A 24,219-nucleotide genomic window follows, 5' to 3' on the forward strand; every position below is an offset into this window, starting at 1 on the left:
TCTGGAGTAACCTCAATCTGCTTCATTTGAAAATGTTATTCATCCTTCAAGACCCAGATTGCAAATTACATTTTTTGTTTGTAAAGGAAAGGGGAAAGAGAGAAAAACGTATAGCGGGAAATGGATTGGTGACATCTCCAATTTTTCCTCTGCAACCATGAGAGCTAATCAATGCTTTAAAACGGGCTTCCTCAAACTTGGCCCTCCAGATCTTTTGAGACTCCAATTCCCATCATCCCTGACCATTGTTCCTGCTTGCTAGGGATTATGGGAGTTGTTGGCCAAAAACATCTGGAGGGCTGCGTTTTAGGAAGCCTGCTTTAAAACAAAAACAAAACCCCCTGAGATTCTCGTGATAATATAAGCAAGGATGCAGGTGGTGCTGTGGGTTAAACCACAGAGCCTAGGACTTGCCGATCAAAAGGTTGGCGGTTCAAATCCCCGTGACGGGTTGAGCTCCTGTTGCTCGGTCCCTGCTCCTGCCAACCTAGCAGTTCGAAAGCACGTCAAAGTGCAAGTAGATAAATAGGTACCACTCCAGCGGGAAGGTAAACGGTGTTTCCGTGCGCTGCTCTGGTTCTCCAGAAGTGGCTTAGTCATGCTGGCCACATGACTCGGAAGCTGTACGCCAGCTCCCTCAGCCAATAAAGTGAGATGAGCACCACAACCCCAGAGTTGGTCACGACTAGACTTAATGGTCAGGGGTCCCTTTACCTTTACTGTGCTTGAGTAGCAAACCTGTAGACTCAGGGCGCAGTTCCAGTAGTTAATTTCAAAGTTTAACCATGTAACTTACTCCCAGAAGACGCGGTGGTGGTCGCCAGCTTGGATGGCTTTGGGAATTAGACAAATTCCCAGAAGACAAGGGCTCTCAGTGGCTGCAACCAAAGCCTTCCTTTGACAGCCTCTCATCAGAACTGAAATCCAGGTAAAGAATACCTGGCTCAGCCTTAGTCTTGGGCTTCTATTTATCGACTTTCGAACCATAGTGATCCTAAGTCCCCAGCTCCTATTCATTTGGGCAGCCCCCCCCCCCCCGCTTCCCTGGGGCTACTTGACACCTTCCTGTCCTGAGGCAAGGCAACATTGAAGAAGTCTGGGGAAGGGAGCTTGCGCTGAGAATTACTTTGCAGCTTTTGTTCTAATATGTCACAATTGGGTTTCTTGGCAGAAAGGTGATATATAAAGGCAATTGGATAAATAATGAATGCATTAAGCCTGCTTCACCCCCCAAATCAGACTTTATATGCAATGAGGAAAAAATGACTGGGAAATGAACTTGCTTGCTACATCTCCCTGGCCACAAACAAGTGAGAACGAATGCTCAATGAATGGCCTACATCGTTTAACCTAAGGTTACCATACATCCCCGTTTCCCGGGGACAGTCCCCGGATTTACAAATCAGTCCCCATACAAAATCCATTGAAGTTGAAAAGCGTCCCTGGATTCATTGGAAAAAAATCTGGTAACCTTAGTTTAAGCATCCTGCAAACCTTTTGCAAACAAACCAGGGGGGAATGTTCAGTAAACAGGTCATCTGGAAGCAGCTACAGCCTGTTCAAAATCTTCACCAGGCAGCCTTGTTGGTGGCTCTGCCCCAGACCCTGCAATATCCAGCTGGCAAGGATCAGAAGGTGGTGTTCAGAACTACTGGTGTCTGTATTTCTCCAGACAGGTCATCTGTTTCCTCCTGTGCTGTTGCCTGCCAGTCCACAAACTGCGGGTGCATGGGCTGTGCAGTCTGCGGAATGTGGAATACCAATGAGAAACACAATGACCTTCCCTTGGATAATTCTCTGTGCACTCCCAAACACAGAAAGTACCGTAAACAGATGCAGAAAAATCCAAGGCTCCCGAACCTTTTTGCAGCTATGAAGGAGGAGGTATTTTGGCAGGCAGAGTGTGTTGTGTTGCAGCGCTGGAAGAGAGCGAGAGAAGAAGCCGCTGCAAAAAACTACCACTTTAAAATGTTCAGAAAGGCCTGTCCTACTTCAACATTTGACTGCCCTAGAAGCTTTGAAAGAAGTTGCCGACTTCTACATATAAGAAGCCTGCTGTGGTTCCTATTCTTTTCTTTTGCACTCCATTCTGTGACGCCTGCCTATCAGTTTTCTTTCGCAGAGTCCTGATTAAGCAGCTGCATTTGTCGCTCCCACTGTCACGGCCCCTGCAGGTTGTACCAGGCAGATGTTGAGGCTGTAATGAGCCATTGTCCGCAGAATGAGAAACTCTGTAAGATCCAGAGTCCTTGAACTCGTAGGCAACATCTTGGAAACACGGTTTCATTGTTTGTATGCTAATGTTCTATGTGAAAAGCTCCTTCTGGCTTCTGCGCCAGAAGGCTGAGATTCCTCCACTGGGCAAAAAGATGTCAAAGACTCCTAATAGGAAATGTTCTATTAAATGAGATTATACACAGCTAACCAAAAGATTTGCTTTCGGGAAAAGTTAAAGCTGGATTTTTGTTAAAGTTTTCTGTGAAAGAGATCCCCCAGGAGTCTGGGATCCAGCATGCAGAACTGTCGTCTACAATCAATCCCAACATAGATTTCATTTCCATATATCTGAAAGTCGCTTTGGGACTTTCTTAGTCGTGGGACTTAATGAATAAATTTAGTAAAACTAGGATTTATTATTATTAATAATAATAATAATAATAATAATAATAATAATAATAATAATAACAACAACAACAACTTGTCCTTTTTCCAGAAAGAGTCCCGGATGGCAAACACACGCACAATTTAAAAACTAAAACATTCTAAATCAGTTAAAACATCATTTAAAAAAACTCTATTACAATTAAAATTATCTGAAAGCACTTTTGATTTAAAGCATTCTAAAACACATTCAGTTAAAAACATTATTCCATCTGATGATCATGACATTTCCAGCAACAGTATTCTTCAGTTCCCAAATGCTCGGGTAAAGAGGAATGTTTTCAAATTCCTCCTGAAAGTTAAAAATGATGGAGACAGGCATACCTCACCAGGGAGGACATTCCACAACTGGGGCGCCATCACTAAAAAGGCCCTGCCACATTTAAGCTCCAACTGGGCAGCCTCTAGTGGTGGCAGCAGCACCAACAAGGCCTCACCTGACCATTGTAAAGTCCAAGGTGGTTGGTACTGGAGAAGGCACTCTTTGGAGAACTTGCATCCCAAGCCCTAAATATATCTGTGGTATTACATGTCCCACCCCCAATGTCTATAAGCAATGAGAAATGCCCCAGTAGTTAGTACAGTTAGTAGAGTTTGGCTTCCTTTGGAAGGAGAGATTCACAGGAGACTTACTGCCTTTTTTGTAATGTTTTATTTATTTACAAATATACAAAATATAGAACAGGTGGAAACAGTCTGCACACACCCCAAGCAAGGAAATAATCCTGCTCCCTGCATGTGAGATACCCAGAGAGAGAGATGATACTTGCTTTAAAAGTGTCAAATACAGCTGCTTTATTTATTTTTTTAATGATGTTTATTAGGACATATTTTAAACAAGTTATAAAGTTAAAACACATAAAACAGATAGAGTTACAAGTATAATAAAAAAAAATAGAGAGCGAAACAAAACGACAGTTAACAAGATAAAAAATCATACCAAACACCCATAAAGCCACCCAGAAAAAAGTTTTTAAAAAAGAATTATATTTCCATATATTGTAATTTACTCACTAGTTTCTTGACCTCCTCACACCTCCCTTTCTGTATTACAGTTCAAATATTTAATTCAGCAAGTCCTTACCCTCTGTCAATTACTTTTACTCAACATCTTGAACTATAATAAAAATGTAGTTTCCATCATTATCAATCCAAATTTACATATTCTTATTAATCTTATTACGAACACCACTTATTTTCAGTCCATTGTCCTTTTAACATTCCTTGATTTTACAGTATTTCTGTAGATAGTCTTTAAACTTTTTCCAATCTTCTTCCACCGACTCTTCTCCCTGGTAACGGATTCTGCCAGTCATTTCTGCCAATTCCATGTAGTCAATCACCTTTGTCAAATACAGCTGCTTAAAAGGTGCTGGGAACCTTTGTGCTGAAGAACAGGATATGATTCTAATACAAGGAAGAAGGCACACTTATCACTGTGCTTTTGCCCTCACTGGAACGCTGGGATAAGTCAATGCAGAATACTCCCTGCATTTCTATCTAACTGAAAGGGCTAGAGACTCCTCTAAACATTTGGAGATCTCGGAGAAGGGGCCACGCCTCTGCAGGCCATGCTCTCTGGGGCTGATAGTAGCCCCTCTCCCGTTCCAGAATTAGTTATGCCGAACACGCCTGCACCCGTTTGGGGTTCAAAGAGCAATGGAAGTAGCGCCTTGGTCCTTCTGTTCCGTAAGGGTCACCAAGATCAGCGAGGTGCTTTGTGGCCAGAAGGTGGCTGGCTGTTCGCTGGTGCTGCTTCGCAAGACGGTGCATAGCACGCAGCTGTTGCCGCCGCTGAGATACTTGCTGCAGACACTGCGGCGTAGAAGGATGTCCCAGCCAGGGTACCTTGAGGGAGGCAGCAGCAGAGCTTCAGGTGGTAGCCACAGACTGGGATAAGGCCTCCCAAAAGGGATGAGGGCGCTGACAGAGTCAGTCCAGGTATTTATTTATTCATCAACTTAATGTAAAGTCTATCAAACCTAGACCCTGGCAGACTGACAGCTCTTATAAAAAAGGTAAAGGCAAAGGACTTCTGGACAGTTAAGTTCAGTCAAAGGCAACTACAGTGGTACCTCGGGTTACATACGCTTCAGGTTACATACACGTCAGGTTACAGACTCCGCTAACCCAAAAATATTGCTTCAGCTTAAGAACTTTGCTTCATGATGAGAACAGAAATCGTGCTCCAGCGGCGCAGCAGCAGCAGGAGGCCCCATTAGCTAAAGTGGTGCTTCAGGTTAAGAACAGTTTCAGGTTAAGTACGGACCTCTGGAACGAATTAAGTACTTAACCCGAGGTACCACTGTATGGGATTGTGGCGCTCATCTCACTTTCAGGCCGAGGGAGCTGGCATTTGATGCAGACAGCTTTCCGGGTCATGTGGCCAGCATGACTAAATCACTCCTGGCTCAACGGGACACCGTGACGGAAACCAGAGCACATGGAAACGCCGGTACCTATTGATCTACTCGCACTGGTGTGCTTTTTAACTGCTAGGTTGGCAGGAGCAGGGACAGAGCAACGGGAGCTCACCCCGTCGAGGGGATTTGAACCGCCAACCTTCTGATCAGCAAGCCCAAGAGGCTCAGTGGTGTAGACCACAGCGCCACCCGTGTCCCATTGGCATAAGCTCTTATGGGCTAAAGCTCACTGCATCAGATGCAGGACTACTGTGTGACTCACGAGGCTTTATTTGGCTCCTGTTAGCATCTGAGGTGAGGAAAGTGAGCAGTGAAGATTTTATCTAATCAGAATTTTGTAGGATTGGGGATCTCTTTCACCCACTTAATAAATAAATACCCATGCAATCAGCTGGCTGATTTAGGGATCCTAGCTTGGAAGCTGTCAGGAGGCCACCCATGACTCACATTTCCCTGTTCCACACTAATACTTATGTGATGTCCGCTAAATGACAGGCCAAAAACAAGATGGAGAGAGGAGGGAGAAAGGTTGTTTTCTGCTGCTCCAGAGAAGCGGACACGGAGCAATGGATCCAAACTACAAGAAAGAAGATTCCACCTAAACATTAGGAAGAACTTCCTGACAGTAAGAGCTGTTTTGACAGTGGAATTTGCTGCCAAGGAGTGTGGTGGAGTCTCCTACTTTGGAGGTCTTTAAGCAGAGGCTTGACAACCATATGTCAGGAGTGCTCTGATGGTGTTTCCTGCTTGGCAGGGGGTTGGACTCGATGGCCCTTGTGGTCTCTTCCAACTCTATGATTCTATGATTCTATGAAGATGTGGGTGTTCCACAGTGTTAAAAGCCTGTCCAGTTGCTCAGAATGGCAAAGTCAGCACAGGAAACCAGTTAAGAGAGAAAGGCCATTCACTCACAGTGGGGTGCAAACCAGGACTACGGCTGAGAGAAGTTAGGACATGCTAGGCCTCAGAACAAAACATAAACTTTATATTTTTGCTATTGCTTTGTTATGTTTCCTTAAATTACTGTAAGCTGGCCCGAGCATCAGAACAGCAACTGGAGGGTGGCATAAAAGGTTAAATTGCAGTTTAAAAAGCACCTGTGATGCTAGGTTCAATTCCCGGTGTCTCCACCTCCGGGCAGAACTTGGAAATTCCCCTCTCTGAAACCCACAGGATTTCTCCTCACAGGCATCTGGTTGGCCACTGTGAGAACAGGATGCTGGACTGGTTGGGCCATTGGCCTGATCCAGCAGTGTTCTTCTAAATGGCCTCGGCTCAGTATACCTGAAGGAGCATCTCCACCCCCATCGTTCTGCCTGGACGCTGAGGTCCAGCGCCAAGGGCCCTCTGGCGGTTCCCTCATTTCGAGAAGCAAAGCTACAGGGAACCAGGCAGAGGGCCTTCTTGGCAGTGGCGCCCACCCTGGGGAATGCCCTCCCACCAGATGTCAAAGAGAAAAATAACTACCTGACATTCAGAAGACATCTTAAAGTTCAGGGAACTTTTTAATGTGTGACATTTTTATGTATTTTTAATCTTTGTTGGAAGCTGCCCAAAGTGGCTGGGAAAACCCAGCCAGATGGGCAGGGTACAAATAAATTATTATTATTATTATTATTATTATTATTATTATTATTATTATTATTATTGCTTTTGAAGCCTGAAGAGCCAGTCAGAATAAAAACTACTGAGCAAAATGAACCAGTGGTCCGGCTCCTAACAGGTTAATAGATAGGTATTGAAGAAGTCTTTAAGACAGATATGAGAGGGGTAGCAGTGTGACAGTAAAATAATAGTTCCCAGACACATCTGGGTTTTCTGTAGGGTCTGGTCCCAAGTATCCCTCTCACCTGCTGAGAGAGTAAGCGGCCCTTCTTAGCTGCTGCAGCCTCACGCTGGCGTTTGGGTTCCTCGTGCAGGGCCATCCAGACCTCCTCAGCGCCCATATCTGTGGATCAGGGTGGTTTTTTTAAAAAGTGTGAATGTCACTTAGAGACTCTTTTTATGTGGCAACAAGCGACTCATAAATCAAAAGCAATCAAAACACAAAACGCTTCCCCCCCCAAAGAGATACTTGGAATTAAAGGAGACTTTTCATGAGACAAGTGAATCTCCACACAGCCCACCGCAATCACTTCACCTCATGACTCACGACACGAAAAAGGAAAAAATCATCTGATAATTTGGCAGCACTAGCCATAACTGGTCGTGACTGAGTTTGTGAAACTGATGCAAGCATATATACAGCTGTTGGTTTAGCAGCCTGTTAGCAGACTGACGGGAAGGGAATTTCAGGGGATCACCCATTTCACTGCCGGCCACATAGCTTACGGGTTCCCTGCTGGCAAGCAACCAGGTGGGAGCCATGATGAGGGCTTATTTATACCCCGCCCACCTGGCTGGGTTTCCCCAATAGAATACAGTGGTACCTCAGGTTAAGTACTTAATTCGTTACGGAGGTCCGCTCTTAACCTGAAACTGTTCTTAACCTGAAGCACCACTTTAGCTAATGGGGCCTCCTGCTGCTGCCGCGCCGCAGGAGCATGATTTCTGTTCTCATCCTGAAGCAAAGTTCTTAACCTGAGGTAATATTTCTGGGTTAGCGGAGTCTGTAACCTGAAGCGTATGCAACCTGAAGCGTATGTAACCTAAGGTACCACTGTATTAAAAACACAGAGGGTGCCTTCGCCAATGGCCCTCTGGAACCTGGGGCTCAAACTGCTCCTCATACATAGCAGCACGTTCTGATGCTGTGCTAATCAACTCGAAACAAGGAACCACCTCGTGGTTTGAAAACGGTTCACAGTCCCACTTTATCATCAGAGATTCGGGGTTGCAGGGAGTTGAACACCCATTTCTATTTCTGCTGCAAAGTCCCTGTCCTCTGTCAGGAGCTCGTCCTACACTCAAGTAGGACCCTGGCAGAGAGACATGCCCGACTGGCATGTTCTCTCCCTCCTGGTCAATCGTTCAGGAGCTTCAAAAGCTTTCTTCTGCCCAAACATCACAGCGACCGATGCCAACAGACATCAGAACACTTAGGGATCCGCAGAGTCTTCACAGCTTGCGTGACAGACCTCAGCAACTCAGCATTTTGGCTAATCTACTTTATTAACCTATAAACACACACGGAGCACTGCAACGCGGCTCCCTCTCTCTCTAGCATCAGACAGCAAAGAGAAAAAAAGCACAAAGGACAATAGTCCCACTTCATGGAACACAGTAACACAAACATCTTGTCTCTGTCACTTCCCACTCTGTGGAGTCAAAACATATACCGTCATGTGATAGACAACAATCCCATGACTGCAGTCATAGAGCAGGAATTCTAACATCCTCAGCATCCTAGAGCTGTCCAATCAGCATGAAAGGGGAAATTTTCAGCCAATGGGAATTCTTCTCACCCTTTGTGTTGATTGGAGAGCATCACAGTGAAAGGAGGAGAGTCGACCACTGAGGATCGGCTCCTGGGGTCACTCTGGAGAAGACATGAGAAAAGAACACAGAGGAGTTGCTACTTCCTGTGTTCCAAAGATAAGCACTGAACACTGAAAACACAAGGTACTTCAGTTTGACTGATTATTTAATTTGTATACCACTCGATACATTAAAAATATCTCCAAGCAGTGTACAAAAGAATGAAGCAACAACAAAAAGACATAGCTTGATAGAAAAATGTGACATGAATACCAATTTACTAACATATTAAAAAATAAGCATTGGTTTATTTTTCCTTCTGACACACCCTCCCACTCAGCCTCTAGGTTCTCACTCAGGGTCCAAACAAATTCTCAGCTCACCCACAAAAGTCTCGCAATGAGAAGAGTGCTTGGAAACCGCGGGCATCACCCTAGTCTCTCGCTCTGGACTTGCGTTTTATGAGCAAGCCCAAGGTGAATTATATTTCCTCAGGCTGCCCACAGCTATGTCCCATTCATCTGCACTCCTCGCATCCAATTAGAGGTGTAGCAGGTTTGTTGAGTTTCCTAGAGGGTCCAAAGGATGGGTTTCAAGGGAATGGTGAAGTGCAATGGAACGTCAAGGAAAACACAACTTTAAGTAGCTCCAAAAGATTCGGAGCCCTCCAAACAATTTGCCCATATATGAGCACAGAAAATAGATCTAGCTGAAAGGCAACATGTGGAGATCAGCATGGATTTTTTGTGCTGTATCCCATCATTATTGTTGTATAATATTGTTTCATAATCTTAGAAGGGAGAGTGACTGTGGGGCAGGGGGGAGGGGAGGTCTGTGAATATTACTTCTGAATTTGCCACTACACTACCGGACTGGGATGAAGAGGCAAAGTAGCCAAAAAGTTCCTATGAAGCAGCATAAAAGGTAAAGGTAAAGGGACCCCTGACCATTAGGTCCAGTTGTGGACGACTCTGGGGTTGCGGTGCTCATCTCGCTTTATTGGCCGAGGGAGCCAGCATGACTAAGCCACTTCTGGCGAACCAGAGCAGCGCATGGAAACGCCGTTTACCTTCCCGCCGGAGCAGTACCTATTTATCTACTTGCACTTTGACGTGCTTTCGAACTGCTAGGTTGGCAGGAACAGGGACCGAGCAACGGGAGCTCACCCCATCGCGGGGATTCAAACCGCCAACCTTCTGAGCGTCAAGTCCTAGGCTCTGTGGTTTAACCCACAGCGCCACCCGTGTCCCATGAAGCAGCGTACACTCACCTAAACCAGTCACCAGCAGGCGCTTCACCCGAGGGCTTACTGGCTGCTCCTTGGTAGGTGGACGCAGGAAGTAGGAGGCTCTCTCTGAGCCCAGCAGCCTGAGGAGAAAGATAACAAGAGGCCATGTTGTCCCTCCCTACTGGAAACACCTACCATCCGGGTTGAGTTTATTAAACTAGCTCCCTCCCAACAGCAACCCATCCAAGTGTTGAAGGCTGATGAACCTGGGCAAATGGGGCACTGCCCTACCAAACTCACTCTGCTCTCAGCCAGCTCTTGCCTGCCTGCCTTCTTAATTATAACCAGTCTTATGGGTGGCACTGCCTGGCAGCTTCCTCCCTGTTGCCGCTTGTAGATCTCAGCAGCGAGGAGGATGGGGCCAAAATTAGTTGGCTCCGCCTGTTACTGGCTCTAGCTCCACCTACTGCTGTCTCCCTGTTTTCTGCTCTACCAGCCATCACTGCATCCAAACCATGATCAGAACCCCACATTTTAGATCGGGCTTCATCATGTCCAGTCTGGAGCCTAGGCACTCATCTATGCTTGTCACATTGGCGTAGTTTAAAAGACGCCTGCTTCTTGGGAGAAAAGCAATGACAAACCTAGACAGCATCTTAAAAAGCAAAGACATCACCTTGCCAACAAAGGTCCGTATAGTAAAAGCTATGGTTTTCCCAGTAGTGATGTATGGAAGTGAGAGCTGGGCCATAAAGAAGGCTGATCGCCGAATAATGTATGCTTTTGAATTATGGTGCTGGAGGAGACTTTTGAGAGTCCCATGGACTGCAAGAAGATCAAACGCATCCATTCTTAAGGAAATCAGCCCTGAGCGCTCACTGGAAGGACAGATCGTGAAGCTGAGACTCCAATACTTTGGCCATCTCATGAGAAGAGAAGACTCCCTGGAAAAGACCCTGATGTGGGGAAAGGTGGAGGGACAACAAAGGACGACGAGATGGTTGGATAGTGTTCTCGAAGCTACCAGCATGAGTTTGACCAAACTGTGGGAGGCAGTGGAAGACAGGAGTGCCTGGCGTGCTCTGGTCCATGGGGTCACAAAGAGTTGGACACGACTAAACAACTAAACAACAACAACAACAACAATATATCCTCTAGATGCTGGTTTGATGATGATGATGATGATGATAATAATAATAATAATAATAATAATAATAATAATAATAATAATAATTATTATTATTATTATTATTATTATTATTATTATTATTATTATTATTTATTACTTATACCCCACCCATCTCCCCAGCCACTCTGGGTGGCTTCCAGCAAGAGATTAAAAATACATTAAAACATCAGTCATAAAAAACTTCCCTAAACAGGGCTGCCTTCAGATGTCTTCTAAACATCAGATGGTTGTTTATTTCTTTGACATCTGATGGGAGGCATTCCACAGGGCCCCGTTTGAGCCACGTTACCAGAAAGATGGCAATTTCAACCTGTTCATCATGGTTCTCGGTTATTTCCAGCAGGCCATTGGTCCTTTCTGTCCCCCAGGGATGTGTAAGAAAATACATCCTGGATCAGACCACCTAGTCCAACTTCCTGTTTCCCACAATGGCCAACTAGATGCCAATGTTTCAAAGTCCAGTAGGAGTAACACTCTCCTGATTGTGATCTCCAGCATTGGATATTAAAAGTTGTTGTTGTCGTTTAAAGTTTTGTACAAGTTGCATTGCTGTGCTAAAGCTAATAATGCATTTTTGAAAAATAGATAAATTGTTTTCAAAAGGAGTGAAGGGAAGAGCACAATGCAGGAGAAATATAAAAATGTAGCTCTTACAAGGGCAAACTCTACCCTTGAAATGTTTTATTGTTGGCATTTGTTATATATTACTCAAACATGTTCCCCACTTTGTTGCAAATTTCCATAAGGTGCTTTAGTGGGTTTAAACAGGTCCATTTCATTGCGGATACAATATATTATTCATTCCAGTTTTTGATTAATGAGCTTCCCTTCGCTCCCCAACCTGCAAACACCTCATTCTATAATTCATTGTACACCTGTTTTTAGTGAAGTATTGCTGATTTGTAAAATGCAGGAGCTTCCTTCCAGCCTCTTCTCAACCCACAACTGTGCACTTAAGCCCGTTGATATCAGTAGGACAACTCATGAGAAAGTACATGAGGTTGGTGGGGCTTTTGGGGTTTTTTTTAGAGGTTGCATTTCATCTTAAGAACAGGTCTTTGAGGTGGCTAAGAAGAACAATTCCAAATAACAAACTCCATTCAAATTTTAAATAACCGATAACAGGAATAATAAAAACCTATTTATTTTCTTAGCAGATCTGTATATCTCCAAAGTTTCTTCTGTCATAGAACTCAGCCCTGTTTAGGGAGGTTTTTAATCTTTGAAGTTTTATTCTGTTTTTAATGTTCTGTTGAAAGCCGCCTCTCTAACCATAATCCCAGTTGCACCGCAACTTGAAAGGCCCTTCTGTCTGTCCCACCAATGTATAAAGCATGTTTGGATGGAACTCAAAAGAGGACCGCTCTCCCTCCGAGGTTCTGGGATGCTCCCAGGTTCTGGAATGCCTTGCCAAGGGAGGCCTAGCTAATTCTGCCTCTGGTGCCCTCCCACAGGCAAGTAAAGACATGTTTATTAGTCAGGCCTTTGACCATGACAAACCAGAAAGTGCTTTGTTCTTTTTTGCATATAATTTTTATTAATTTTTCTGTTTTACAGTTTAAAATACTCATTTTTAAATTCTTAAGATATCAATGACTTCCCTTTTTCTCTTTCCATGGTTCATTTTGCATATCATAAATCCCTGCATATTTTACAAAAACTACACCATTTGCAAAAACTACACCATTATTGCATCCATCAAAACTTATTTACACTGTTGAATTTATCTTAATGCTGCCAGCTTTTTCAGCTGTACACAATTATTTTCCATATTTTCAATAAACATTTTCCAATCTTCTCTAAACATATGTTCTTCTTGTTATCTTACTTTATATGTTAAGTCTGCAAGCTGCGCATATTCTGTCAACTTAAGTTGCCATTCTTCTTTGGTTGGGACCTTGCTCGTTTTCCATTTTTGGGCTAACGAAACACGGGCCACAGTAGTGGCATACATAAATAACATTTTCTGATACCTGGGAATTTCAGTCTGAATTATCCCCAGCAGAAAGGACTCTGGTTTTGGGAGGAAAGAAGGATGCGGGTGGCACTGAGCCTTGGGCTTGCCGATCAGAAGGTCGGCGGTTTGAATCCCTGCAACAGGGTGAGCTCCTGTTGCTCAGTCCCAGCTCCTGCCAACCTAGCAGTTCGAAGGCACGTCAAAAGTGCAAGTAGATAAATAGGTACCGCTCTGGCAGGAAGGTAAACAGCGTTTCTGTGCGCTTCTCTGGTTTCGCCAGAAGCAGCTTAGTCCTGCTGGCCACATGACCCAGAAAAACTGTCTGTGGACAAACACCGCCTCCTTCGGCCAGTAAAGCGAGATGAGCGTCGCAACCCCAGAATCGTCTGCGACTGGACTTAACTGTCAGGGGTCCTTTACCTTTACCTTTTTACTTTTAAACATTTTTTTCAATTCATTATGGATCATTTCCCAATACTCTTTTACAAGTCCACCACATATGAAAGAACGTTCCCTCCATCAGATCAGTGCTCTGCTCTGATTCCTGTCTCTGACAGGACTGCTCTGTGGGGCTTAGGGCTCTCCCAAACCCTTGACCCAAGTGATAGGTCACTGCTCACCTGTGGAGATACTGTTGATAGTCTGGCAGGGGACTGCTTACAGCTTCCTTCTTCTGAATCCTTTGCAGGTTCCATCTTCCAGACCCATTGGAGTCAGCCCACCTGTGAGAATCTTTGGCATGTCCTGAACAATGGGGCCAGACATGGCCTGGATATGCCATCATAATCTGCTAGAACATCATAGGGATAAAAGCAAAGATTGCACCTGAACTTATTCCTTCCTTCCTGAACTTCCCAGGGCCGGCCTCTATCCCTTCCACTCACTGCCCCCCTTCCCACTTTCTTCACAACAAGAGCAGCCCCTCATTTGCCTATTGGCCTGATGACTAACCTGCCGGATTCGGAGTTTAGGACCTGGTGTGCAGTCGTGCAGCACGGTGGCATCCAAGCTCTTTAGTCTTCCTTGTTTGGGCTGTCACCATGGTGCTTTGCCTTCCACCTGCCTCACGAAAGGTAGAAACCAGAACGAAATCATTTCAACACAGGGAGTGAGGAAAGTGCAGGCTGCAATCCTATGTGTGAAATTTGGCTGCATGGCTTCTTCAATACTTTGCATGCCTAAAAGAAAGTCACATTTAACCTAGTGGGACTTGCCTTAAGAGTTTAAGGATGTAAAAAAATTTGGATATGTTACAATGTGCCATTATTTGGGATTAAGTTACGTTGAATTTTTGGATTTACATGAGTGGGAAACCAAGTATTGGCCTGTCTAAGGAGTTGAAAATTAAGAGTCCCATGGCTTCTCAAACACAGGCTGCAGACATACCATACATTTAAGACAGATTTAAAGCACATTTCTCTACTCAAAGCAACCTGGGAGGCATAGTAATCAAGGCTTTGTTCCCCTCCAGTCTACTTAAGAAGCTCAGCATATGAAGAGGCTAAGCTGGTTCTTCCACCTCCGCCGTATGGCTTTCACAAGCCATTATTGTGTTCCTATAACAGTAATTTAGGAATTTTCACCATTGTAACTAAGCCAAGTTTGACTGCCTTTGCAAATTTATCTGGATGCTGTATGGAAAAGCACATGAATCTGACATGTGGAGAGTTCGTAAGTAAACCATTTTTAACTTACCGAAGGTGTAATTCTGTGCTAAGGGAAGAGGAAAGTTTTGAACTCACGATGGCACATTTTAAAGGTCTAACAGCCTATTTTTTCATTTGGTGATGTTATATCAGGGAATTCTCCTTACCTATTTTTTTCTTGAGCCAACAGGCACTCCTAGCCACAAAGGACACCTGTGTTGCCAGCGGCAGAGCAGGATCCAAGAACATGCACCAAACTAAGCTCAGGATATATCACCTTGAAACTAGCCGATACCGGCATGCAAAGTATAAATAAAATGCACTGAAACATAATGCTTGCCCAGCATGTGCAGAAACAAGTGCATTTTCACTGTACACACGACAGGTTCTGCTGCATCACATGAAAAGCCTGTCCAGTCACAGCGGCCAACTAGATGGCTATGGGAAGATTTTGCGCACATTTAACATAGCGTCCAAAAAAAGGGCTTCCCAATGCCTTTGCAACTTCTGCATTGCGCAAGCCTACATATTCCTTCTCTCAAAACCTTTCAGGGTTTTTTTGCTACCCACACACTTCAACAGTTTATCTGTTGCTCATAACACCTTCTGCAGCTGTCACCCTAGTATTTGCCCTCTGTACATTTCAGATTCTGAGAAGAAAATGAAAACCACCCCTTCCTGCTACAAAGGAGTTTTCAGATTAAAGGAGAGGATGGGAATTCTCATTTCTTCAGCTTCGGCTTTTGCGTTTCACGAGGCCTGAAGCGCTTCAGAGCTTGGGGGGGGGGCGGTGCAGGGAGAGTGTTTTGCTTGGCCAAAGTCCTGGCAGGTGGTTAGTGGGGGCCCGACTGTTAATAATTCCCAGTTAGAATAGGGGGTTTGGAAGACTTTTGTTTGTGTGTGGGGAGGGGAAAGCCCCCCCCCCCCAGTGGGAAGGAACTCCATGTGAGGAAAGCTTTACAATAAGGCACATTCAACGGCAAGAACGAGAGGAGGTGGAGAGAGAGAGAGAGAGAGAGAGAGAAAGAAGAGAGATCAAGGGTGAATGGGGCTGTCTGATTAAATGAGGTCTGAAAGGAGAGAGCGAGCCATTCACAACAGGAACGAAGCCTTCACCGGTAACAACTCAGACTTAATCCAGGGAAGATGGGGAGGGGGGACGGCTGTGGAACTCCATGTAAGATTTCCAGCCCGATCCTGTGTGGGCTGTTGCTTGTCGTGGACAGCGTGATGCCAAAATCATATCCACATCTCCCACAGAGGTGAGCTGGACCACCCTAATCTTGAAGCTACTTCTCAGGCAGAAGGTTCCAGAAGGGCAGTTACTTTCCTGACTCTAACACCCCCCTCCACTTTCTTCTTCCAACTAGGCCAGGCATGGCCAAATTTGGCCCTCCAGCTGTTTTGGGACTACAGCTCCCACCATCCCTAGTGAAATATACTTGGAGTCGAGAGTGGATTTCTTGCCCTTTATTCAGCTCATAGTGGCGAGGAGGAACGGAAGTTCCCCCTGAATGTCAGCTTTATATACATTATTTACACAATGGGCCCCATGTGATTGGCTAATTCTGCGAGTCACCTGTAGGCCAATCTGGTTGCGGATTCACTTTCACCTGCAGCTGTATTGGGTGGCTCCTGCGGACCAATCATACTGCTGCATTGTTCTAGGACCAATCAGACTGCTGCATTCTGAATCCTATTGTTCTAGGACCAATCAGACTGCTGCATTTTGGATCCTAATGTTCTAGGACCAATCAGACTGCTGCCTTTTGGATCCTATTCAACTCAGTACATAACACCTAGCTAACAGGACCAGTGGTCAGGGATGATGGGAACTGTACTCCCAAAACAGATGGAGGGTCAAGTTTGGCTATGCCTGAACTAGGCCAAGACACTGTGTTGCCTGAGGCAAAGGTGATGATGGTGCCCTCTCTGCTAAAACTGACTGAAACAGCAGCTGGATCTTTTCTGCAATACGGGCAATGGGGCTGCGTTCTTCCTTACCCCTCATAGAGCTGCAGGTCCCAGCACCCTTAAACTATAGCTCCCGTGATTCTTGGGGGAGGGGAGAGATGTGCCTTATCATGTGTGCACAGCCTCGGTTGCACCCTCAACAATGTCTTCCAACAATTCCCAGCATTCCCAGTTCTCCATGCTCTCTCCATAGTGGCATTCTCGGTAGTGGTGCCCGCCCTGCGGAACGCCCTCCCATCAGATGTCAAGGAAATAAACAACTATCTGACTTTTAGAAGACATCTGAAGGCAACCTCGTTTAGGGAAGTTTTTAATGTCTGATGTTTTATCGTGTTTTCAATATTCTATTAGGAGTCAACCAGAGTGGATGGGGAAACCCAGCCAGATGGGCAGGGTATAAATATTATTATTATTATTATTATTATTATTATTATTATTATTATTATTATATACATCACCTCACAGTGCCAAAGGTTCTTCAGTGGTTTCCAACCCAAGGCAGGGTGGTGGAATTTTGACTTTTTTGATTCCAGGATGAAAATCTCTTAAAGCTACCACTCATAAGTCCTTGCAAATGTATGCAAATTTCAAACCAAGTACAGATTAAAAACCCTTACCGAAAGATAATGGAAAAATATTAAAGATGGAAATATTAAAGATGGAAATATTAAAATATTACAGATGGAAATATTCCTAGCCTACTTTTACTGTTTTACTGCTACAAGTTCCCTATATTATCCATAAAAAATATAAAACAATTTGTTTTTTTAAACATATATTTTTATTGAATTTTCAGAAAAAAGACAGTGTCAGCATAAAACATCTTGGCCAGCTGCAAACTGAAACCATGAGATAGACTCCTGAGAGAAAAGGGATCCTCTCATTACTAACACTTATTCAAAATAAATTCAGACCAAATCTTGCCTGGCTGAGACAATGATTATGCTTCATGCCAGGATTCTGGAAAGCAGACCAAACCAGGGTTGTTAAAAAAAGCTTTTTAAACTTTTGTGTCCCGAATTTTACTTGTAGAAATATGGCAACCCTAACTCAGCAAATATCTAATGCGGATTTACCCATGCCTGCACAACAGCCAACATCTCTTACCTCAGGGCCTTGTCCCTCCCTTAAAAGTATGCTGTTTGAAGTGATGTTAGGCGATAAAAGCAAAACTTCGAGGACAAAGTGCATGCAGACCAAATGGAACGGAGTAATATTTACGATGTGACCTGTGCCATCTGCTGGCTTTTGAAAGGAATGCAGATCAAACAACAAAAACGTTGTTTAAAGGTTAAAGGAGCACTTTCTGAGGCACTGCAACCTCTGAACACGAGTTGCTGGAAATTGCAGGTGGTGTGCTCATGTCCACACCTTGCAGGCTTCCCACAGGTATCTGGTCAGCCACTGTGAGAGCAAAATGGTGGAATAGACAGACCATTGGCTGATCCAGAAGCCTCTTAAGGCCTCTGCAGGCATATATGTAATTCTGGGTACCACACCGTTGATTCTGCCTCTAGACTGCATCTTGGGAAATTTAGGGAGATTGCAGATAGTTAGTTAAAATATCCCAAGAACAGAGCTGGTGTGGGAGAAAACTTTTAAATGCTGGAAGCTTCTCAGTATTGCAAGACTCAGTTGGTTATAATAATAATATAAGAATAATTTATTATTTATACCCTGCCCATCTGGCTAGGTTTCCCCAGCCACTCTGGGAGGCTCCCAACAGAATATTAAAAACACAATAAAACATCAGACATTAAAAACTTCTCTAACCAAGGCTGCCTTCAGATGTCTTCTAAAAGCCAGAAAGTTGTTTATTTCCTTGACATCTGATGAGAGGGCATTCCACAGGGCGGGCACCACTACCAAGAAGGCCCTCTTGGTTACCTGTAACTTCTCACAGTGAGGGAACTGCCAAAAGGCCTTTGGCTTTGGACCTCAGTATCTGAGCTGGTTGGAGCGTGGTGCTGATAATGCCAAGGTTGCAGGTTCAATCGCCTTATGGGACAGCTGAATATTCCTGCAATAGTTGGACTAGACGATCCTCAGGGTCTCTTCCAACTCTACCATTCTATGATTCTCTATCATTCTCCGAGAGAGGTGTAGCAATAACGAAAGCCTTTTGGGCCATGTAGTAGGTGCACTGAAAGAACTGGAGCCACAATATTTAATTCAAATACATTTCCATCCTTAAGCCCAGCAGCAAGTCAACCGTCTATCCAATTAAAAGTGGGCGAAGTATTTTACTTGTGTGTCGCCTTTGTGTTTTGGTTCCCCACCGGCAACCTTTTTATTTCTTCCTCAAGCTCATTCTGGGAGCGGGGCCAGCCAACCTCTTCAGCAGCCACACAGCGCAAAACAACAAGAAGTAGTTACTCTGAATCCGGGACGGCCAGTATTGTACCATTCAACGCTCGCTCCCCAAGACTTCCTCAAAGAAGTGTTGGATCTTTGGGCTGATATCTAAACAAAAAAAAACCTAAGCTGCCAAGATGAAGCACATGGGGGGCGGGGGTTTAAGATGGCACCACGTCAAGTTAAAGGTGGCGTTTTCACATGCAGGAGTGGGGAGAAGAGAGCAGGATTTCTCAGGCTGACCCTGACCTACATTCATTCATTTGAAGATTAGAAGCGCCTTGAACCAGTTGCAAAGGGAATGACAGTGACAACTCTGTTCCTGGATCCGGAAAGGTTGGCCACGGTTCTTTGTGCATCGGTGACTTTGAGACCGGATCTCTGCAATGTGCTGTACGTGGGGGGTTCCTTTGAGCCTGATCTGGAAGCTTCCGTTAGCACAGAATGATATGGCATGATGGCAGCCAGCAGTGAGACCCTGTCGGCATATGACACCTCTGCTCAGAGACCGGTTGCCAATTTGGGCCAAGTTCAAGGTGTTACGATTGGGACCAGCTTAACTGCATGATTGCCTTACCTCACATGAGCAGACTTGGCTGCTTCAATCTGCATAACTGGCACTGCTACAGGTGCCGCATGAAACTCAAAAAAAATCTGGTATTTTAGTGTGGCAGCACCTAAACTTTGAAACTCCCTGCCTATTGACACCAGGCAGGCACCTTCATTGTACTCTGTTTGATGCCTGCTTAAAACATTCTTGCTTAGACAAGTCTACACGGGTGGCGCTATGGGTTAAATCAGAGCCTAGGACTTGCTGATCACAAGGTCGGCGGTTCGAATCCCCGCGACAGGGTGAGCTCCCGTTGCTCGGTCCCTGCTCCTGCCCACCTAGCAGTTCGAAAGCACATCAAAGTGCAAGTAGATAAATAGGTACCTCTCCGGCGGGAAGGTAAACGGCATTTCCATGTGCTGCTCTGGTTCGCCAGAAGCGGCTTAGTCATGCTGGCCACATGTCCCGGAAGCTGTACGCTGGCTCCCTCGGCCAATAAAGCGAGATGAGCGCCGCAACCCCAGAGTCGGTCACAACTGGACCTAATGGTCAGGGGTCCCTTTACCTTTACACAGTGTACAGAACATTGACGTGCTTTGATCTAGCTTTCAGCTTATCAATGATTTCATTTTTAAAAATGTTTTAAACAGTTTAACACTGTTTTACATGAAGAAATTGGTTGGGGGTTTCTTTCTTTCTGTAAACTGCTTCAGTATTTTATCAGTACTGTATATAAATCGTGTGAAATGAATTTGGAAAAAGGTTAGAATGGTGTCTAGGCCTGCGCAACTCTGAGAGAGCTAGGGCCTGCTGCCATGATCCCCACTTGCTCCCTCCTCCCCTTGGTCTAGCATCCCTGAATAGGCCGTCTAGAACAGTGTTTTTCAACCACTGTTCCGCGGCACACTAGTGTGCCACGAGATGTTGCCTGGTGTGCCGTGGGAAAAATTGAAAAATTCGAAAGATTTTTTAAAAAAATAAATTTCAAATTTTCGCCCACTAGGCGAGCGCCGGACTGTGTCCTGGGTATGGGGGGGTGGAGTTTTTGACCCCACCCTCGGCCAGCAGGGGCGTCGATTGGCACTCCTCAGGGGGACACCCTCCACTTTTCTGATGTCCGGGCTGTGATTGGTCCAGACTCCAGCCTGGACCTATCACAGTAGGACATCATCTTCCGACTTCCTTCCCGCCCGAGCACAGTGTGCGCAGCAGCGGAGAGAAGAAGACGCCGCGACTCGAGTCACCAGGAGAACAGGAGAAGTTGTCATTTTACTTCTCTTCAGTCTCCACTGAATGCCTTGACTGGGTTAGGGACCCTTATAGCTCAGCATCAGTTGGTGGGAAGGACATGACTTTACAGGAGCAGGAGGAACTAACTGAACTGAGACAAAATCGTGGTTTCAAGCTAAGATTTGCTGATCTACCTTTGGACAGTTTTGGGTTGGATACTGCCAAGGAGTTCCCCCTTCTGGCAAACAAAGCTATTTTGACATTGCTCCCATTTTCCACTACATATCTGTGTGAGATGAGCTTTTCAAGCATGATTGCTATAAAAACTAAATACAGAGAGAGACTGAGAGCTGTTGACGAAGAGCTACGTGTGTGTCTTTCTTCGATTCCAGCCAGAATATCAGCTTTGTGTTCAGCCAAACAGGCCCAGGTTGCGCACTGAATAAAGTATTTTATAATTTTTCATATTTCTGTTTACTTACTATTTCATAATAAAGTAATTATAAAATACTTTCTTTGTGTTTATTTGATTCCTATTCAAGAGAATTACTTTATATATAGTCAATATAGGCACAGAGTTAAATTTTTAAACATTTTCTAATGGTGGTGTGCCTCGTGATTTTTTTCATGAAACAAGTGTGCCTTTGCCCAAAAAAGGTTGAAAAACACTGGTCTAGAAAAGGGCTATAGCCATACTCCTGTGTAAAGACCAGGGCTCAGAATCTGTCTCGCGAGCCTGGAAAACATTCTGGCTTTGAGCCACAATTAGCGTATCAGGATATCTACTGCCGCAACAGCTTTAAATTCCATGAACTCGAAACGGACAGGTGTTCTGATTTTCTTTGGCCTCTGCTCATTTCTATCCCTTTTTACAGTACATGTTTCTTTTCCAGATGGTTATCAGCAGGTTTTTGCCCAGTAGATGCACCTGTTTGCAGCAGCAACACACAAACAGGAAAAGTAGACTGTAGCCAGGGTCTTGACCATATAACCTCCACCCCCTCTGGCAATACTGCAAGGCAAACTGCTTTTGGAACTGGGAGGCATTTCAAAAACAGCTTTGTGACATGGGAGTCCGCTAAAAAGAACCAAAAGGTAGTCTGACATCTTAGTGGGGTGTGTGCTCCTACTAGAGCTTTGTAGATCCCAGCCTATAGTTGCATTTTTCCTTAAGTCAAATATATCTGCTTTCGAGACCCCATCCAGCTGAAAAAGCTTCTTGTGTTATAATTTTTGTGCATGTTTTTAAACTGCTTTTGGTTGTTTTTATATTTTGGACATCGCCTTGGCATATATATATGTGGAAGGTGATTAGTAAACAATAACCTCACTGTACGAAACAGAAGATTGCCTCCCGACACCTGGGGCTGTCAACAGACCCCAGGTTTCTTTGAAGGGGTTTTAAGAAAATGAGTAATCATTATCCGCAGGGTTGTAACAATTGGTTTTAAACTCAGGAGCCAGATTTTCTAGGCACCAGCTTGGAAAATGGGAGATGGAACCTGAGTGAACCAACGTCAAGAGGAAAAATTACATCTTGTGGCACTATAATTTTTTTATTATTACAGCATAAACTTCTGTGGATGCGAGTGCATTTCATCAGAGGTGTGAAGTTGTAGCAGGTGTGCGTGTGCGCCATATAATCTCTACACATACAAATATTGGGGGGGGTGGAGTGGAAATTGCAAGCAGTGAGGAAAATAAAATACATTTCTGAAGTCCACTGATTCTATTTATCCTATACAGAATGTAGAGCAAGACTGTGGATACATATGGCTTCTATTATGTTTCCGAGCACAATTCAAAGTTTTGGTGCTGACCTTTAAAGCCCTAAACGGCCTCGGTCCAGTATATCTGAAGGAGCATCTCCACCCCCATCGTTCTGCCCGGACACTGAGGTCCAGCGCCCAGGGCCTTCTGGCCGTTCCCTCGCTGCAAGAAGCCAAGTTACAGGGAGCCAGGCAGAGGGCCTTCTCGGTAGTGGCACCCGCCCTGTGGAATGCCCTCCCACCAGATGTCAAAGAGAACAACTACCAGACTTTTAGAAGACACCTGAAGGCAGCCCTGTTCAGGGAAGCTTTTAATGTTTGATGCATTACTGTATTTTAATATTTTGTTGGAAGCCACCCAGAGTGGCTGGGGAAGCCCAGCCAGATGGGTGGAGTATAAATTATCTATCTATCTATCTATCTATCTATCTATCTATCTATACATTGGTAGTTGAGAAGGTGAACGAACCATTCATGATGTGGCTGACTCGGCCACATCAACCATTATTTAATTCACCTGTTCACCTTCCAGAGTACAATATACGCCATCGTCCAAATGCCATCTATTTCAGCTGCGTATTATTTCTCTAACTGCCTTAACACAGAGACAACTTCAAGCAAGTTTATTAGGAAGAACGATTTCAATTTTCTGGATTAAAATGTGTTTAGCATAAAATTGTTTTTGCTTTGGCAATAAGAGTGTAAAAATCAAAAGCTTAAAATCGAAATAATTGGCTATGTTTTGCCTCCATGCATAGAGGCAGAGCATAGCCTCCCGAATACCAGTTGTTGGAAGGCGCAGAAGGGGAAGGGGCTCTTGGGATCAGGTCCTGCTCTCGGGTTTCATCTGGGTGGCTCCAGGGAGAAGAGGGATGCTGGAACAAATGGGCCGCTGGCCTGATCCAGCAGCCTCTTCTTATTGCAAGCTTCATCAACATGATTGTGATTACTGCATTAACTGCAATGCAGCAACGACATCAAAGAGGCTATTACAGTTAGGAAACATACTGTGCCATATTGTTACCAGAGGACAAAACTGGGCAAATTAATGACGCCAAATTGGAGGTTTCTTTATGGAAAATCCTCTGCTTACATGGTAGGAGATCTGGTAAGGCGTTATAATTTTACGAACGGTGATTCTTTCTAGAAGCCATCATTATGGCGAACCTTGCTATTCAGATGCAATCAATGTGCTATGTGATTACATACTGCTTTGCGTTCTGCATTTCGTAACTAAATTCTTCTCAGTTAGTAAAGAGAATAAATTTTCACCAGCTTGAGTCGTAGAAAACCTTTTTTTAAATAAGTAATATGTGTGTGCCTTGCGCTTCAAAAAGAAAAACTTTGCTTGGGGGAGGCCGCTGGATTGGAAAACCAATTCATTTAATAAAAATGAAGTCAGTGACTTTGAAGTTTAGGAATGGAAATCAGGGAATTTTGAGACAGGGCTTAATCTGCCATAAATTGGCCAACCCCCTTAAAAAAAAACAACTGCTCTCCCACAGCAAATCTAATAAGTGGGAGCTGCAACAAAATGTTGCAGTGTAGAGTGCAGAGGAGCCCCATTTTCCCCTTCACCAGTAAGCCAGTTTCTGTGGCCATTATGCCCAGTCCTCACTGGACTGCTTTGGGGGGGGCAGCCCTCCTTAGTTTCCCTTCCCTTTAAAGAGTTTCTGCAAATTTAAGGGTTACCCAAAGTATGCTGATGCCCCCCACCCACCCTGTTCTTTGGCCTACGTAAGACACAACACTCAGGCCTGAATTAGAATGGTGGTGATACAAGTCTGTTTGCCAGTACAATTTGGCCTATTCCTAGATAA

General features: G+C 44.6%; 1 protein-coding gene across 1 annotated transcript; it reads right to left on the minus strand.

Annotated features, from left to right (window-relative positions):
• Nucleotides 1-3,827: 3,827 nt before the first annotated feature.
• LOC310701964 (uncharacterized protein) lies at nucleotides 3,828-18,274 on the minus strand. The gene is made up of 5 exons (XM_083493543.1): nucleotides 17,603-18,274; nucleotides 13,496-13,934; nucleotides 9,772-9,869; nucleotides 6,935-7,032; nucleotides 3,828-4,509 (listed from the first exon to the last, which is right to left on the minus strand). Exons 2-5 carry the CDS (start codon nucleotides 13,657-13,659, stop codon nucleotides 4,279-4,281), a joined length of 591 nt encoding a protein of 196 aa, XP_083349669.1. The 5' UTR covers nucleotides 13,660-13,934; nucleotides 17,603-18,274; the 3' UTR covers nucleotides 3,828-4,278.
• Nucleotides 18,275-24,219: the final 5,945 nt, after the last annotated feature.

Source organism: Podarcis liolepis (genome assembly GCF_965112155.1).
Source record: "Podarcis liolepis genome assembly, chromosome: 2".
Lineage (NCBI taxonomy): Eukaryota > Metazoa > Chordata > Lepidosauria > Squamata > Lacertidae > Podarcis > Podarcis liolepis.